General features: G+C 51.5%; 1 protein-coding gene across 1 annotated transcript in view; it reads right to left on the bottom strand.

The window, feature by feature from the left end:
- The window catches only part of ANO1 (anoctamin 1), a 91,836-nt gene extending 75,298 nt beyond the window's left edge, over positions 1–16,538 (bottom strand). Inside the window, exons 1-2 of the mRNA XM_044682062.1 lie at positions 16,443–16,538; positions 4,149–4,484 (exon numbers count right to left, since the gene is read on the bottom strand). Of these exons, the coding sequence (XP_044537997.1) occupies positions 4,149–4,484; positions 16,443–16,538 (432 nt within the window). The remainder of the gene's footprint in view (positions 1–4,148; positions 4,485–16,442) is intronic.
- Positions 16,539–16,771: the final 233 nt, after the last annotated feature.

Here is a 16,771-nt window from a genome sequence, read left to right as displayed (position 1 = left end):
TCTCTCTCTCTCTCTCTCTCTCTCTCTCTCTCTCTCTCTCTCTCTCAGAAATTAGAAAATTGGCCTCTACTATGTGGCCTAAACATTCTTTCCCCCAAAGGCCCAAGCAGTCGGGCCTCGGTAAGCCCAGGCTTCATTCTGAAGACAGTCTCTCTCTTCCCTTTGAAAGGGATCCTTGTGGCCATCCCTCTCATCCCCCTGAGCCCGGCCCACACGGCCCTCCCATATTCCCGGGCATCCAAGCAGCCTTTTAAGAGATTCTGCCCAGCTTTGATTGTGTCCTGGTGTTTGCTCGTGCAGATGGCACCTGGATGATGCTCTCAGTGGCAGACCCACCGCTGGGGCCCAGTTCCACTGGTCTTGGACCTGGCAGAAGTCGTCCCCAAACAAACTGTCTCATACACACCAGAGAGGTGAGCTGGGAAGGGTTTAGGTCAATGAGTATCTGCGCCATTAAATGAACCAACAACTTTTAAAAGTAAAAGGGAGGGGCAGGCAGCTGGGTAGCTCAGTGGATTCAGAGTCAGGCCCAAAGACAGGAGGTCCCAAGTTCCAATCTGACCTCAGGCACTTCCTAGCTTAGTGACTTTGGACAAGTCACTTTGCCCCCATTGCTGAGCGCTTGCCACTCTTCCGTCTTGGAACCATACACAGTATTGACTCTAAGTCGGAAGGGAAGGGTTTGTAAAAGGTAGTAAACAGGAGGGTTCAGGGGGCACCCAAGAGAGAAAGTTCTGAGTGGCCCAAAGCAGCCTTGAAGGCCAATCCTCAAATGGAGATTCACTTCTTTAGAATGGGAATAACCCTTCGCCTTGAACTTGCGTCTCCCTTGGGGCTGTGCCCATTTCAGAATCTTCTTCAGACTTTCTCAGAAACAAGGCTGACAGGGAGGGGTGTGCACACACCCACAGGCACACCCCTAGCGGATCTGTCCCCATAACTCAGCCTGACATTGCCGCTCCCGAAGTCCCAGAGTCTTCCCAGCCCTCGTTCTCAGACGGCCTGATAGGAGGAAGGACGTGAGAAGAGAAAGGCCTCCTGGTCCATGGGGCCCCCATCAAGCTCCCGAGTGGCCAGCCACAATTAGCCCTTTGTCTCTCCCAGGGCAGCCTGAGCCTCGCCAATCCAACCAGCACGTCTGCCTGGCCCTCCTGAGCTCTAGTGAGGAGCCTCCAACTGCCTGGTGAACGTCTCCTCCTGGAGGGCTCGTAGGCATCTGCCCTCGGCCTGCCTGAGAGTTCAGGGCCTTCCATCCCAAGCCAACCTTGCTCTGACTGCCCTGCCTTCTCCCAGGGGCACCACTGTTCCCCCCATTAGCCTTGGTTGCAATCATCTCCGCGGCACCTGCTCCCTCATCCCAGTATCCAACGCTCCATTCCCAAGTGCCTCTGCTTCTGCCCCTCAACATCAATCCCATTCAACGTCCTGCTCGTGGCTCCCACCACAGTCACCACGATTCGGCCCCTCCTCAGCCTTTGCCTGAACTATTCCTCTTCCTGCCCCGGCTTCTCCCTAGCCCCAACCATCCCCCACGGCTCTCCTGCCCTCAAGAACATTTTGGCATCTTCCTGGGACTTTCCAGACCAAATACTAGGACAGACAGACTGGCTCTAGCCCATCTTTAAAGGTGGACAACATGTCCGCCCTCCCCTCATTCTATGATCCAGAGCAGCGGTTCCCAAACTTTTTTGGCCTTCCGCCCCCTTTCCAGAAAAAATATGACTTAGCGCCCCGTCACATACTATCACTGCCCCCAAATGCACCATCACTGCTGTGGCGCCCACTTTGGGAGTCACTGATCTAGATTAACTGACCCAGATACAATGTCCTGCATAAAGAGCTCCATTTCCCACTCCTGGGCCTTTGAACAGGCTGTCCTCCAGGCCCAGGAGGGGACGTCATTGATTTGGTCTGTGTCCTCTGCTATGTATACTCCTTGGGAGAGTGGGAGCTCCCAGAGGCCTGGGCTGCTGGCACAGAGTAGGTCCTTTAAAGGGGATGAGCATGGTTGCTTCTCCATCAAGACAACCAAAACCAATGGGAGAAGTTGGAAAGGGAACAATTGAGGCCTGAGATTGGGAAAACTTCTTACCATGAGAGCTGTGCCAGAAGGCAGGGGATGCCCGGGACATCAGGCCCCTACCAGAGGTCTGCAAGCACAGGCTAGGTGACTGGTTCTAGCCGGGGGGGGGGGGGCGGGAAGGGTTGGGGTGCTGTGGAAGGGATTCCAGCCCAGACACAAGTGGGAGTAGGAGGACTCTGAGCTTCCTCCCAGCTCCTGGAGGGTTCCGGGATGGATATATAAGGCAGAGCCCATCTCTGCTTCCCAATCTTTGCTCTTCTTTGTTTAACTCTTTACCTTCCATCTTAGAATCGATACCAAGTATTGGCTCCAAGGCAGAAGAGTGGTAAGGGCTGGGCAATGGGCGTCAAGTGACCTGCCCAGGGTCCGAGGTCACAATGGAACTCAGAACTTCCCATCCATCCCTGGGCCTGCCTCTCATTCCACTGAGCCGCCCAGCTGCCCCCTGCATCTCTTTTTGAAAGGGAAAGCATCCTTTGGGAACCAAATCTGGGGCTGTGCCAATGGTGGACCCAACTGGTGAAGAAGATTCCCTGTGAATGACGAACCCGGCCAGTGCTGGGTTTCCAGATAACTGGGTTCTTCGCGCTGATCCTCCAGACAGGCATTCCTCACTAGCCAAACATTAAGACCCAGTTTTCCAGTCGGCAAACATTGAACGAGGCTCCATTTAATGCCCCGGGAGTCAATAAAAGCCTTCGGCCTGCTTTCACAGAAGCAGGGCCTTCTGGCTGGGTAATTTCCAGTGAGTGGACCACCTGGGCTCCCTCATGCACCGGAGCGCCACTCCTCAGTTAGGGAAGGGCGCCTTGCACAGCCGTGGCCAAGCACGATGGCCATTGGCTCCCCCTCTTTCTGTCTAGGGCACCCCGTCTTCCCAGGCAGCTGGCTTAGCATCTTGCTGTCTCCTCCACCTCAGACTTAATCAGCTGCAAGATCCGCCTCGCACCCATGAATGCCTCTATTCCCACTCACATGGCAGCCGGCGCCTCTCACCTGGGCTCCTGCCTCTTAATCGGTCTCCCAGCCACCCCATAGCTACCAGATTGATCCTCTGCTGGCACAGGCCTGAACCACCCTTGCTCCCAAAGCCCCAGCTGGCTCCCCGATGTCACCAGGAAAAGCCATAGCCTCCTCCACCTGGCATCCCAAGTCCTTCACCATCCTCCCCTCCCCACTCAGTGGGCACACATGGTCCATTTCAGCCAGATGGGAGGACTCAAATTCTTCCCAGAGGCCCCTGTTTCTGCAAGGCTTGCCCTCCTCATCGCTGATTCCTCTCAGAGCACCCCCCACCCCTTCTTTGCCATTCAGCTCTAGCCAGTGCCTCCCCCCCTGCAGAGGAGGCCTTTGCTGAGCCCTGAGTCCCGGCAACTCCTCACCCCAAATGACTTTGCCCTTATTCTGCAGTTACTTATCTCTGCCCTTCCCCACGCCCCGCACGAGCTCCCCAAGCACAAGGACTGATGCCCTGTTTATCTTCCTCTCCCCGGCATCAAACAAAGCCTGGTACTACTCAGGGCATTAACTTGCTTGTTGGATCCAATTGCATTCCCTCTACATGAAGGCCATCTCCCAGAAGCCTGGCGGCCCTCAGGTTTCCCGGGGGCTCTTGGTCTGTCCCTTTTCCATCCCCCACTCCCTGTCCCTCTCTCATGAGCTGAGGAACCTCCCTGATCCCAGAACTCCCGGGCGCAGTTTTCCAGAGAGGGAGACCCCCATGAACAGAAAGCGAAGGTACTCTGCGCTACTCGGCAAGTTAGTGTAAAATTAGACAGAAGGCACAACCGGCCCCCTCACCCCGGCCTTTTCCTACAGCAGCTAGCAAACCCCCCCCCTCCCATACAGGACAAAGGTGGCATGTCCGGCCCTGAGGGTGGAGTGTGCGCCCGCCATTGCCCCGGCACAAAGGGGAAGAGCAAAATTGGCTCGTGCCAGCCCTCCCCATCTAAAACTAAAGCCGGCCCATGCCCAGTGGACTTCCCAGCAGAACGGTGGCCTCTCCCCCTCTCCCCTTCTCCCCCCAGCCCAGCCAGGCGCGCTAACGGATTAAAGTGATAATTACGTCCTCATCTCTCTCCAGCTCGAGCCCAGCCTCCAAGAGGTTGCCTTCGTACTCTTCGCGGCGGAATCGCTTCTCGTCTTCGTGGTGGTCCCCTTGGTGGTCCATCTCGCCCGTGTCCAAGGGCCCATCCTTGCCGGGCAGGGGATGCTGCTCCTGCTTGTTCCCCTGAGCCCCAGGTGGGCCGTCGCCAAGGAGGACCCTCCGCGCCAGGATCTTATGGCCCGGCGTCCTCTTGTAATTGTAGACCAGGATGTAATCCACTTTCCTCTTGCCATCACGAAAATAGAGGCCATACTTGCAGTCGGCATCTGGGTCCACGGCCAGCGAGTTGAGTAACTGTGGAGACAGGAAAGGGACAGGCCATTGGCCACGGCTTTCTACGATCATTTAAAAGGAAAGGGATTTCAATGAGAGATGAGTGTGTCCCAGACTGCAAACTCCTCGAGGGTTCCTTGATAAAGACACAGAAATGGTTTATCATTTCCTTTCTCAGTCCATTTTACAGATAAGGAAATGGAGGCAAACAGGGTGAAGTGACTTACCCAGGGACACACAGCCAGTAAATGTTTAAAAGTTTTCTAATTCTTCCTCAATTCCTCCAGAGTGCACAAAAGTGATAACTTTGTAGTAGTTTATTCTATCCCCGCCCCCCCTTCAGCCTTCCCCTGCTTTAATTTTTTTGTCTCTATCACTGAGCCTAACACAGAGTCTGGCATACAGTAGATACTTAATAAGTGCTTAGTGACTGCCTGATCCCTTTGTGCAGGGAGTATTTTGTAGTGCTGAGGGCAGAGCTTGGGAGTCAGTCCACTTGTGTGGGAATCCCTGCTGCCCAGGAGGCTAAGGAGAGCCAAAGATTTCTGGGTTAAAGGCAAGCAGCTAGGGGCAGCTAGAGGGTGGCAGCTTTGGATAGAGCCCTGGGGCCAGAAGCCAGGAGACCCGAGTTCAAATTCAGGCTCAGACACTAGCTGTGTGATGCTGAGCAAGTCACTTCACCTTGTCAGCCTCAGTGTCTTCATTTGTAAAATGAACTGGAGAAGGAAGTGGCAAACCACTCTTATATCCTGACTGTGTGACCCTGGACAAGTCACTTTGCCCTGTTTGTCTCCGTTTCCTCATCTATAAAATAAGCCAGAGAAGGAAATGGCGAATCACGCTGCCAAGAAAACCCAAAAGGGTCCTGATGAGTTGGACACAATGGAAATGACAACAAAACGGCTCTGGTGAGCCCCAGGGAAGCGGGGCGGTGTCTGGGGGTCCAGGCTACAACCACGGCCAATCCGAACTTCACATGGGTCAACAGAGGGACCGGGACTGGCTGCCTCCCTCAGGTGGGATGGGGAGAGCCACATCTCAGAGAGTAACCCTCCCCTTTGCCTTTCCTTCTCCACTCCCGGCCAATGGAAGCTCCCAGAGGGCAGGGGCTGTTCCTTTTTGTCCCCCCCCCCCCAGCACTGAGGCCAGTGACAGACCCCCAGCAGAAGCTGGAGGCAATAATGATCCCCGAAAGGGTGTCTCGTGGACCAAAGGCCAAAAGAATCCCTGAACGGTAGCTCCTTTCCTGGCTATCTCTGGCTCCCCAGAGCCTAGCTGGTACCTGGCACTTAATTAGCTCTCAAAAGCTTTCTGCCTGGGGACAGCCAGGCCCAGAGACAGGTGGTCCTGGGTTCAAATCTGGCCTCAGACACTTACTAGCTGTATGACCCTGGGCCAGTCACTTAACCCTCATTGCCCAGCCTTTACCGCTCTTCTGCCTTGGAACCGATACACAGCACTGATTCCAAGATGGCAGGTGAGGGTTAAAAACCCAACAACTTTCTGTCTGATTGCTGGGGCACCTAGTAGGGGCTTAATAAGTGTTGATGGGTGGCCCAGTGCAGAGAGCATGGCACAGGCTGGAGGGAGGTGGCTGCCCAACCCCCAGAGTGGAGAAGAGGAGCGGCCGGGGGCTCCCGGGTCCTCTAGGAAGCAGCGTGAGGGGAAAGGACCAGCCGACGGGGCTGACTCTACTTAACACTGGGCTTCCCCCGTGGCCCCATGCTCTGGATTCCCAAGAAGTCAAATGAGGCTCATCTGCTCTCCCGGGGGCTGGGGGTGGCTGTGTACGCGGAGCTCCACGAGATAACACTGGGTGTGAGAGCAGGTTGGGCCACGGGACCGTCCAAGGCTAGCCAAGATGGAGGCTGCCTGGGAACCTGCCTTTCTGGTTCTCCAAAGGGACCGTGAGACGACGGCAACGACAGGGAGGCAGCATTTCTCTCTGGCTTCCCAGCGGGCTGAGTCCTTCCCACAAGCGCCCCCCTCCCCACAACCATGGAAGCAGGAGCCGTGCTTATCCCCATTTTCCAGGCAAGCAAACTGAGGCTGAGAATGGGAAATGATTTGCCCAGGGACACACAACTAGGAAATGGCTGAGGTTGGATTTGAACTCTTGTCTCCTGCCTCCCAGCCCCACACTCAGCTGCCCAGATGGGTTGAGTCACGGCTTGTGAGTCTTTTTTGGGGGGAGGGTGCGGGTGCGGGGAAAGGTGCTATACTGGGATTCATTCTAATTGCTAGCTTGAGGGCTCGCTGCTGCCTCATTCAATTTGCCTCTGAGTGGGTTCATTAATCTTAATATAGAACAGCAGCCAGCTCTCTCGGAGACATCTGGGCTGTCGTCCTGACCCCGCACTCAGAGCAGCCCGGGTCTCCTGGAGATGCTGCCCCATCTGAGAGAGAGCTCGAGCCAGGGGGGGGATGGGGGATGTGTCTCGTGCACCCAGCATGGCCCCGGGCCAGAGGGCTAGGCTCCACTTTTGCTTAGCTGGTGCTTTTTCCCGTGTAGACACTCTCTGCCCCAGGACAGGTTTCCAAGGCTCTGCCCAGATTTCAAATGTCACTGTGCATTTTAACAGGAGGCGAGACCAGGTGCCTGATCCTGCCGTGGATATCCTGGGGCTCTGGTCTCCACTCCCACTCCCTAGTGACCTTAGGCCAGTCCCTTCCAGCGCTAGCCTTTGGGATGGAAGCTTCAGGGTCAGCCTGACCAGGATCAGATTTTTACAGAGAGGTAAACTGTGGCACCGAGATGCAAAGGGACTCATCCAAGGTCACCCCACATGTGGCCCTGGGCAAGTCACTAGCCCTCGTCACTCTTCTGCCTTGGAATCAATGCTTACCATTGGTGAGAGTTTATTTAAGAAAAAACAAAGAGAGGATGACTAAGCAGCCCTCTCTCCCGGTGGTCTATGGCTAAGTCCTGGCCTCAACACTCTGCAAACTGACTTCATGCAGATTCCTGGAAATTCATCACTAGAACTCAGCAGCCCAAAATTGGATGAGACCCTGGATGTAATCGAGTCCAGGCCCCTTGATTTACACATGAGGAAACTGAGGCCACCCGGCCCAGTGAGAATAGCATGGGATGTGGCTCTGAAAGGGGCCATCCCAATCATCCTCCAAAAAATGGTCTCCCCATGTCTTCCCTTTACAGATGGAGAAACTGAGGGTAGAGAGGCTAATTGGGTAAAAGAAAAGAAAGAGAAATATTCATTCGGGAGCAAGAAGAAGGGTTTGTATCCCTGCTCTTCCCTACCTCCCTCCACGATGGGTCCTTGGGCAAGTCTTGTCTTAATACCTGGGTGACCTGGAGTGAGTACCTTAACCTTCTCTGCCTCAGATTCTTCATCTGTAAAATGAGGGATTGGACCACATGCTTCTTGGGGTCCAGATTAGGAAAGGGACTTGTCCAAGATCACATGAGTGTTAAGTCATGGAGAATCAAGAAAACTTAGAGTAATTTTCCTATTTTGAGACAGTCGCTGCACAGAAAAGATGGGCTTGTTTATGGAAAGAGGAGGAAACAGGTGTGAAGTGCCTACTATGTGCCAGACATAGTAAAACCCTGTAGTCTTTATCTTGTCTGATCTGCCCAACAACCACAGGAGATATGTGCTGTCGAGACCTCCATTTTACAGTTGAGGAAAGTGAGGCAGGCAGTGGTAAAGTCTGATTTGTCCAAGATCACATAGCTAGGAAGTGTCTGAGGCCGGACTGAACTCCCATCTTCCTGAGTCCAGGTCCAGAGTTCTATCCACTGAGCCACAAAACTGCCTCTGATGAAGCATGACCTGAGTCGTACATCCTAAGATCAAGGACAAGCTCAGTGCAGTCCCATCACCCTCTCCTATATGGGGAGGATGACTCCTTGAATTATTGCCAGAGTGTCTACAGTTAGGCAAAAACTGCTAGGAAAACAGTATGGCAGAAACTAGGTTTAGACCAGTATCTCACACTCAATACCAAGACATGGTCAAAATGGGTATATGATTTAGACTAAAGGGGATACCACAAGTAAATTAGGGGAACACAGAATAGTTTACCTGGCAGATCTATGGAGAAGGGGAGAATTTACAACCAAACAAAAGATAGAGAATGTTACAAAGTGTAAAATGAATAATTGTGGCTATATCAAATTAAAAAGGTTTTGAATGATCAAAACAAATGTAACCAAGATTAGAAGAGAAACAATAAGCTGGGCGAAAAGTTTTAATAACAAATATCTCTGATAAAAGCCTAATTTCTCAAATTTATAAAGAACTAAGTCACATTTATAAGAATACAAGCCATTCCCCAATTGACAAATGGTTAAAGGAGATGAATGAGCAATTTTCAGATGAAGAAATCAAAGCCATCAATAATCATCTGAAAAAAAGTTCTAAGTCTCTCTTGATTAGAGAAATGAAAATTAAAACAACTCTGAGGTACCAGCTCACACCTAGAAGATTGCCCAAAATGACAGTAAAGGGAAGTGATAAATGTTGGAGGGGATTTGGGACAAAAATGGGACACTGATGCATTGCTGGTGGAGTTGTGAACGGATCCAACCTTCTAGAGGGCAGTTTGGAACTATGCCCAAAGGGCTATAAAACTGTGCATACTTTGATCTAGAAATACCCACCACTAGGTCTGTATCCTAAAGAGATTTTAACAAAGGGTGGGGAGGACCTACTTGTACAAAAATATTTCTAGCAGCACTTCTTTTTGTGGTGGCAAAGAATTGGAAATTGAAGGGATGTCCACCAACTGGGAAATGACTGGACAAATTGTGGTACACGATGGTGCTGGAATAATATTATGCTGTAAGGGATGATGAGCAGGATGATGGCAGAAAGAGATGGAAAGACCTGCATGAACTGATGCAGAGTGAAATAAGCAGAACCAGGAGAACATTTTACATAGAGACGGATACATTGTAGCAGCATCGAATGTAACTGACTTTGCTACTAGCAGCCACGCAATGACCCAGGACAATCCTGAGGGGCTGAGGAGAAAGAATGTATCCACATCTACCTCCAGAGAGAGAACTGGAGAAGGCGGAATGCAAATGGAAACAGACGAGTTTCCACTTTAGTTTATTTACTGTTTTATTTTGGGGTCGTGTTCAAGAAGGACAAATGTGGAAATAGATTTTGTATGATAACACACGTAGGACCCAGATCAAATTGTTTTCCATCTCCAGGAAGCGAAGGGAAGGGAAGGTGGGAGACAATTTGGATCTTTTAACTTCAGAAAACTTAAGTGGAAAATTGTTCTTACGGGCAATTGGTAAAATAAAATATTTTTTACAACGTTATTACGAGTGTCCCTCGAGTTATTGATACTCCTTCTCTTTACACCCCAAGTGACTTTATTTTTAGGCCCTTACTTTCATTCTTAGTAATAACTCTAAGGCAGAAGAGTAGCAAAGGTGAGGCAAATGAGGTGAAGTGACTTGCCCAGGGTCACCCAGCTAGGAAATATCTGAGGCCAGATTAGAACTCAGGACCTCTTGTCTCTAGGTCTGGCCCTCAATCCACTGAGCCACTTAGTTGCCCCCTTCTTTTTTTTCTTTTTAACCCACACCTTCTGTCTTAGAATTAATACTGAGTATTGATTCCAATGCAGAAGAGTGGTGAGGGGTAGGTGATGGGGGTTAAGTGACTTGCCCAGGGTCACCCAGCTAGAAATGTCTAAGGCTAGATTTGAACCCAGGAGCTCCCATCTCTAGGCTTGGCTCTCAATCTCCCTAGCTGCCCCTCCAAACTGAAGTATTTTTGGGGAAAGAGTGTTGTTGATTGAAGAGACAGCCAGTAATTTTAGCATGCGGAAGTGAGGAGGGAGAGCATGCCAGGCGGGGGGCAGAGCTCTGACAAAGGCACAGAGGTGGAAGGTGATGCTGTGTGCAGGCACCTGTATGAGGAGGTCGCATCGCCAGAATATAGGGCAAGTAAAGGAGACGAGTGAGCCCCAAGTCTGGGAAGGCTGACCGGAGACCGACAGAAGTCCAGAAAGGTTCTTGAGCAGGGCAGCTGCATGGGCCGAGCCGGGTGCTAGGGAGGCTTTGTTGGCAGCAGTGTGGAAGCCGTATTATTGTGGGGAGAGACTGGAGGCAAGAAGCCTCCGGGAGGAGGCCAGGAGAAAAGGGAGGGGGGCCCGCGCCGGGTATTTGGCTGTTACAGAGGGAGAACTGATGCTGCCTTTCTGGGCCGCCCTTCCAGCCCCGGGTCAAAGCCCAATCAAAATGGCAGCCACAAAGCCTTTCGTATGGATCCCCGAGCACGGTATTCGTCTCAAAATCAAATACTCTGTTTTATTATATCCTAATATAACCCAATCGGGTTCAGCCATCCTGGGGAGCGTTACAGGCCACACGTCTGCCCTCTTTGAACTAAAGGCCTCTCAGGCTCTAACCCTATGGGAGGTGACTCGTCCAAGGCCACTCAGTGAGTACCAACACCAGGCTTGGGACTGGGTCTTCCCAGGGCTCCCTCCGCTAACCCTTGGCTGCCTTTCTGAGAAACTCTGGGGCAGGGATGAGAGCGAATCTGGAAACGAGAACGAGATCTGGGCCACGGGAGCCAGAGAGGCCTCAGAGGGTCTTGCCGGGCTTTGGGGCCCCTTCTGTCTGCCCGTCCATCCGTCCGGCTGTCGGCAGTGCCAGGGGCTCTGACTTATCAAGCTTGCCACAAGCCCCGAGAAGCACATACCAGGCTGGCCGTTGGAGGGTGTCTTGGGGCAGCTTTATCTGCTTGGAGCCATGGGAGGTTCAGCACAAAGTCTGCACTCTGGCATCTGGCCCTTCGAGATACCAGGCTCAGTGGGCAGGAGGAGGCCAGTCCATCTGCTCTCATTGGGGAGGCCTGGAAATGGGCCCCAGAGCTGGGCTGCCAGGCTGGGCCTCACACAGGGACAGGACGGACCTCATCTGCTCTCCCTCATTCATTCCCTCAGCCATTCATCGCCCCGGACTCCTAGAGCTCTTCCGGCAGGGCACCCCATCTCTCATCTCCCATCTCTGGGCTTTTGCAGCAGCAGTCCCTCACGCCTAGCATGCTCCATCCCTTTGGTTTTCCCTGGCTTCCTCTGAGTCTCTGTTCAGAGCTGGAAGGCATTCCTAGTCCTCCCCCTCCCCCAGCCACTGGAGCCTTCTTCCCCACCCAGAAGCCCATTTTCTCTCTGATGTACCTTAGACCATGAGCTCCGGAGGGCCGGGACCCTGGGTGTTTTGCTTCCTACTAAGTGGCCTGCTTCTATGAACCCATGGATTACTTGACTTATACGAAACAACACTGACATAATGGTTAGAGCAAGACCTGAGTCTGAACTAGTCTTGGGCACTTACTGGCCGTGTGACCCTGGGCAAGTCACCTACCATCTGTTTGCCTCAGTTCTCCCATCTATAAAATGGGAATAATAGCAGCACCTCTTTCCAGGGGTATGTGGGGTGAGGATCAAACGAGACCTTTGTGCTGTCCGCTGGGGGGACGCTGCCCCTCTAGGACTGTATCACCCCAAGCCTAGATTGCTTCAAGGATCTCCCAGTGAAATGAGACCTTCCCAGAGCATCCCATCCGTCCCCTCCTCCGGATCCTTCCTCCACAATACCTCTGGCACCAGACGCCTTCTTTCTGCTCCCAGACCCCCTCTCCAATCCATCCCCCCCCCCAGCTACCAGTCACCATCCTGAGACGAAGGCCTGATGGTGCCCCTCCCGGGCTCAGAGATTCCCAGGCCTTCCCTCGCGGCGTTAGAATAAAATGAGAAGCCGGGCCCCCAGCTGGCTCTTCCCCACATTTAGCAGCTAGACTCTTCCTCTGTAGAATCCCAGGGGCCGCCCCCTCTCTCTTCCCATGGTTACCCTGAGTGCTTCTCTCAGCCTTGGGGATCTTCTCAGGTGAACACTTAGACCGGCGCCATGTTTGAGTGACAGGGAAGATTTCTTTAAGGTAATTATGGGAGAGGAGAAAATGGTCAAAGAAGACGTGACGATGGGGGGACCCCCCAAGACTGAAGCTGCTGCCTCCAAAGCCCAAAGCCTGGAGCTCTCTCCCTCCTTCACCCTTCTCTTGACCCACCTCACTTGGAGTCCGCACTCCTTCCAGAAATGAGCTTAGATGGGCTCATCTATGAATACTACAGCAACACGTGCCATTTCCCTAAAGGCAGGTGCAGGGTCTGGGGAGAGCTTGGTTCCTTCATGTCAAGCAGCCTCCTGGCACATAGTAGGCCCTAAAAATGTCTGCTGAATGGATCTAAAGACCCCAATTGCCAGAGGGATAAAGTCCAAACTCTCACGCCCTCTACATTTTGACTCCAACTTGGTTATGTCCTACTATGCGCCTCTACGATTTGACTACAACTTGGTTATGTCCTACTATGTGCCTCTACAATTTGACTCCAACTCGGTTATGTCCTACTATGCGCCTCTACAAATTGACTCCAACTCGGTTATGTCCTACTATGCGCCTCTACAATTTGACTCCAACTTGGTTATGTCCTACTATGCGCCTCTACGATTTGACTCCAACTCGGTTATGTCCTACTATGCGCCTCTACGATTTGACTCCAACTTGGTTGTCCTACTATGCGCCTCTACGATTTGACTCCAACTCAGTTATGTCCTACTATGCGCCTCTACGATTTGACTCCAACTCAGTTATGTCCTACTATGTGCCTCTACAATTTGACTCCAATTCAGTTATGTCCTACTATGTGCCGACACTATTTCTAAAGCACATCACAGCTTTTTCACATAGACTTTTTGACATAGGATAGTGCAAGGGCTAGTGAACCCATTTCACAGTCACTCAGTAACTAAGGGTTAGAGCTAGGACTTGAACTCAGGGCACCTGACTCGACATTACACAGAGCCTCTGTTAAGGCTGGTCTGGTCTTCTCATTGTTCCCTAAGACCATGGGCTCCTCCTGGCCTCTGCCCTAGCTGGTGTCCCCTGGCTAGGCATACCCTCCTCTTCTTACTCAAGTTTAACTGGCCTTCACGGCTGCCCCACCTTGAAGCCTCCCTTCCTCCGAGCTCCCCCAAAGACTCAGGGTTTATACTGGGTATTTGGGGATAGAAAGTCAGCTTTGGAGGCACCCATTTCAAGCTCCTCATTTTCTAAGACTGAGGGAGCAGGGAAGCCACTCATCCAGGCCGCCAGCGACAACAATGGCGGCTGTAGACAGCATTCGTGGGGGAGCCGGAGACAATTCTCATCACATCTGGTCTCTCTGACAACCCTGAGATATAAGACGCTATTATGATCCCATTTTTCAAATGAGGAAACAAAGGCTGAGAGTCTTGCTCAGGGCCACGCAGGTGCAAAGTGGATTTCTACTAAGTCCAGCCTTTGACCCACTGAGCAAATAGCTGAGAAGTGAGTCAGCTGGGATTTGAGCTCGGGTCCTCTTTCCATCCTTTCTCAGTCTGTTCCTGTCTTGAGTTGTTTTGTTCTGGTCTAGTGGAAAGGACCCTGGGTTGGGCTCTGCCTGTGAGACCTTGGGCAAGTCCCTTCCTGCCTCTGGGCTTCAGTATATTCCCTTCTGAAATGAGGAGTCTGGACCTGGAGGGGTTCTCCTAGTTCTCCATCCTACAACACCAATGCAGAAGGATTCAGAGGCAAGGGGAGAGCTGTTAATGCTGTCTTGGCATATCCCATAAGGCCTTAGAAGGGAATAAGTAAGGAAGTGTCCCCTCTTGGGAAGGGGCTTGGGAGGTTCTGGGAAAGGACCCTGGAGGCTGTCAGAGAATCCAGCATTTGGGAAGGGCCAGCCTGCTGCATTCCAGGTTCTGAGCTAGATACCTGGAAGACAGATAGGAGAACAAGATAGGCCCTGCCCTCAAGGGGCTTCCACTCTGCTCTCTATGGCCCCTGGAGTGAATGAGTGAAAGCCCGTATCCCCTGGGAGAGACAAGCCCAGTCCTAAGGTAAGAAAGATCCTTTCTTCTATAGGAGAGGCAGCTTGGTGCATGGGCACATGGGTACAAGGGCTGGGCTGGGCTTTAAATTTTGTCGGCTTGGTCACACTGCCCCGCTCTGCCCACGCCTCTCACCATGCCTCAGTATCCTCATCTACAAAATCCAGGCCACTGTTTCCCCACCAGTCTGGTTAGGAACAGAATATCTTGTCAGCCCTGAAGGGCTATGGACACGGGTCATCCTCAAAGTGATGGCAATGTGGTGCATTTCCTTCTCCAGCTCATTTTACAGATGAGGAAACAGAGGCAAACAGGGTAAAGTGACTTGCCTAGGGTCACATTACTAGTAAGTGTCTGAGGCTGGATTTGAACTCTGTTCTTCCTGCCTGCACTTCCAGAGTTCTATCCACCTGGCCCTCTCAGATGTTCATAGTGGTCTGCATGTTGTCTTCTCCTCCATTAAAATGGGAGTCCCTGGAGAACTCCCACACCAAAGGGACCCCTGATGCCTTTATTTATATCACTGCTTAGTCCAGGATCTGACACACAGTAGGTGCTCAGGATACTTTGGGCTAATTTTCACCTACTGAGTGTCATTCAGCCCTGCCCCCTCATGTCCAATCAGTTGTAGAGGAAGACCATTTTAACCCCCACGTCTGCCTCCAAATCTCGCCCTACTCTTCAGTCCAGTCCACCCCTCTCATCCAGAGCCACTCTTATTTGGAATTATGGCCAAAGGATTTTAAAAGAATGCATGCCCTTTGATCCAGCAACACCACTACTAGGTTAGTACCCCCAAAAGATAATAAAAATGTTTGTACAAAAAATACTCACAGCTGTGCTCTTTGTGCCAGCAAAAAAAATGGGAAAGAAGGGGTATCCCTTGATTGGGGAATGGCTGAACAAATTGTGGTCTATGATGGTGACGGAATGCTATTGTGCTATAAAGAATGATGAACTGGAGGAACTCCATGTGAACTGGAATGACCTCAATGAACTGAAGAGGAAGGAAATGAGCAGAACCAGGAGGACATTGTACACAGAGACAGATACATTGTAGCACAATTGAATGTAACTGACTTTGCTACTAACAGCAATACAATAATCCAGGACAATCCTGAGGGACTTGGAAGAGAGAAGCTCTCCCACATCCAGAGAAAGAACTGTGGGAGCAGAAACGCAAAAGAAAACATCTGATTTATCCCTTGGTTATGTGGGTATACATTTAGGGGTTTGGGTTTGAAAAGATCACTATTGCAAAAATGAATAAAATGGAAATGGGTTCAAATGCTAATCTATATCTAAATCTATAAATATGTATAACCCAGCACAACTGCTTGTCAGCTCCAGGAGGGGAGAGGGAAAGAACATGAATCATGGAATCATGGGAAAATATTCTTAAAAAATAAATAGAGGGGGCAACTGGGTAGCTCAGTGGATTGAGAGCCAGGCCTAGAGACAGGAGGTCCTAGGTTCAAATCCGGCCTCAGACACTTCCCAGCTGTGTGACCCTGGACAAGTCACTTGACCCCCATTGCCTACCCTTACCAATCTTCCACCTATAAGTCAATATACAGAAGTTAAGGGTTTAAAATTAAAAATAAATAAATAAATAAACAAACAAACAAATAAATAAATAAATAGAGTTGCAAAACAAACAGTCAAACAACCTTAAGTATTGGTTCCAAGGCAGAAGAGCAGTAAGGGATAGGTAATGGAGGCTAAGTGACTTGCCTAGGCTCACATAGCTGAAGCCAGTCTTGAACCCAGAACTTCCATCTCTAAGCTGACTCTCTAACCAACGAACCAGCTAGCTTTGCCCCAAGGTGGCTTTTTGAGGCCCTCAGACCTGCCCCCTTTCTCCATTTCCAGCTCACATACTCCTTTCTTGGCTTTCCAATAAATGGTATTCCATCTGCTGTCTTGATCCTTTGGTCTCTTCTCTAGACTGCTCCCTGCCCTTCACTGCTGGCTTCCTCTTCCAGGGTCCAGAGTTTCCTTCAAAGGGTCAGTTCCACCTCCTACCCCACCCCCATTATCTTCCAGATCTCTTTTGTAACTCCCTCCAATACCTCCAGGTCATCCATGGCCCCCAGCTCCATTCTAAGCTCCAGGGGGCCCTGGCTGCTCCTTCTTCTTGGTCCACCTAGCCAGCAGCTCTGGCGCATAGTAGGCATTTAATCTGCCATCTAGAGGTTAGTGGCAGAGGCACTGAACTAAGCTTCATAAATGCTTATGTCAACATTCTTGCCAAAAAGAGGAGATCGGATTCCCTGGGAGAAGAAGAGTCCGGGGTCAAGGGGGTCATCATGATGCCGAGTGTCAGGTGGAAGATGGATCAGCCCTGCTCCACCTGCTCCCAGGGCAGAAGCAGGCAATGGGGAAAGGGGGGGAGGAGGCC

Source organism: Gracilinanus agilis, chromosome 6 (assembly GCF_016433145.1).
Source record: "Gracilinanus agilis isolate LMUSP501 chromosome 6, AgileGrace, whole genome shotgun sequence".
NCBI lineage: Eukaryota > Metazoa > Chordata > Mammalia > Didelphimorphia > Didelphidae > Gracilinanus > Gracilinanus agilis.
Note: the sequence above shows the minus strand (reverse complement) of the source record. Positions and strands in the feature narration are given on the sequence as shown.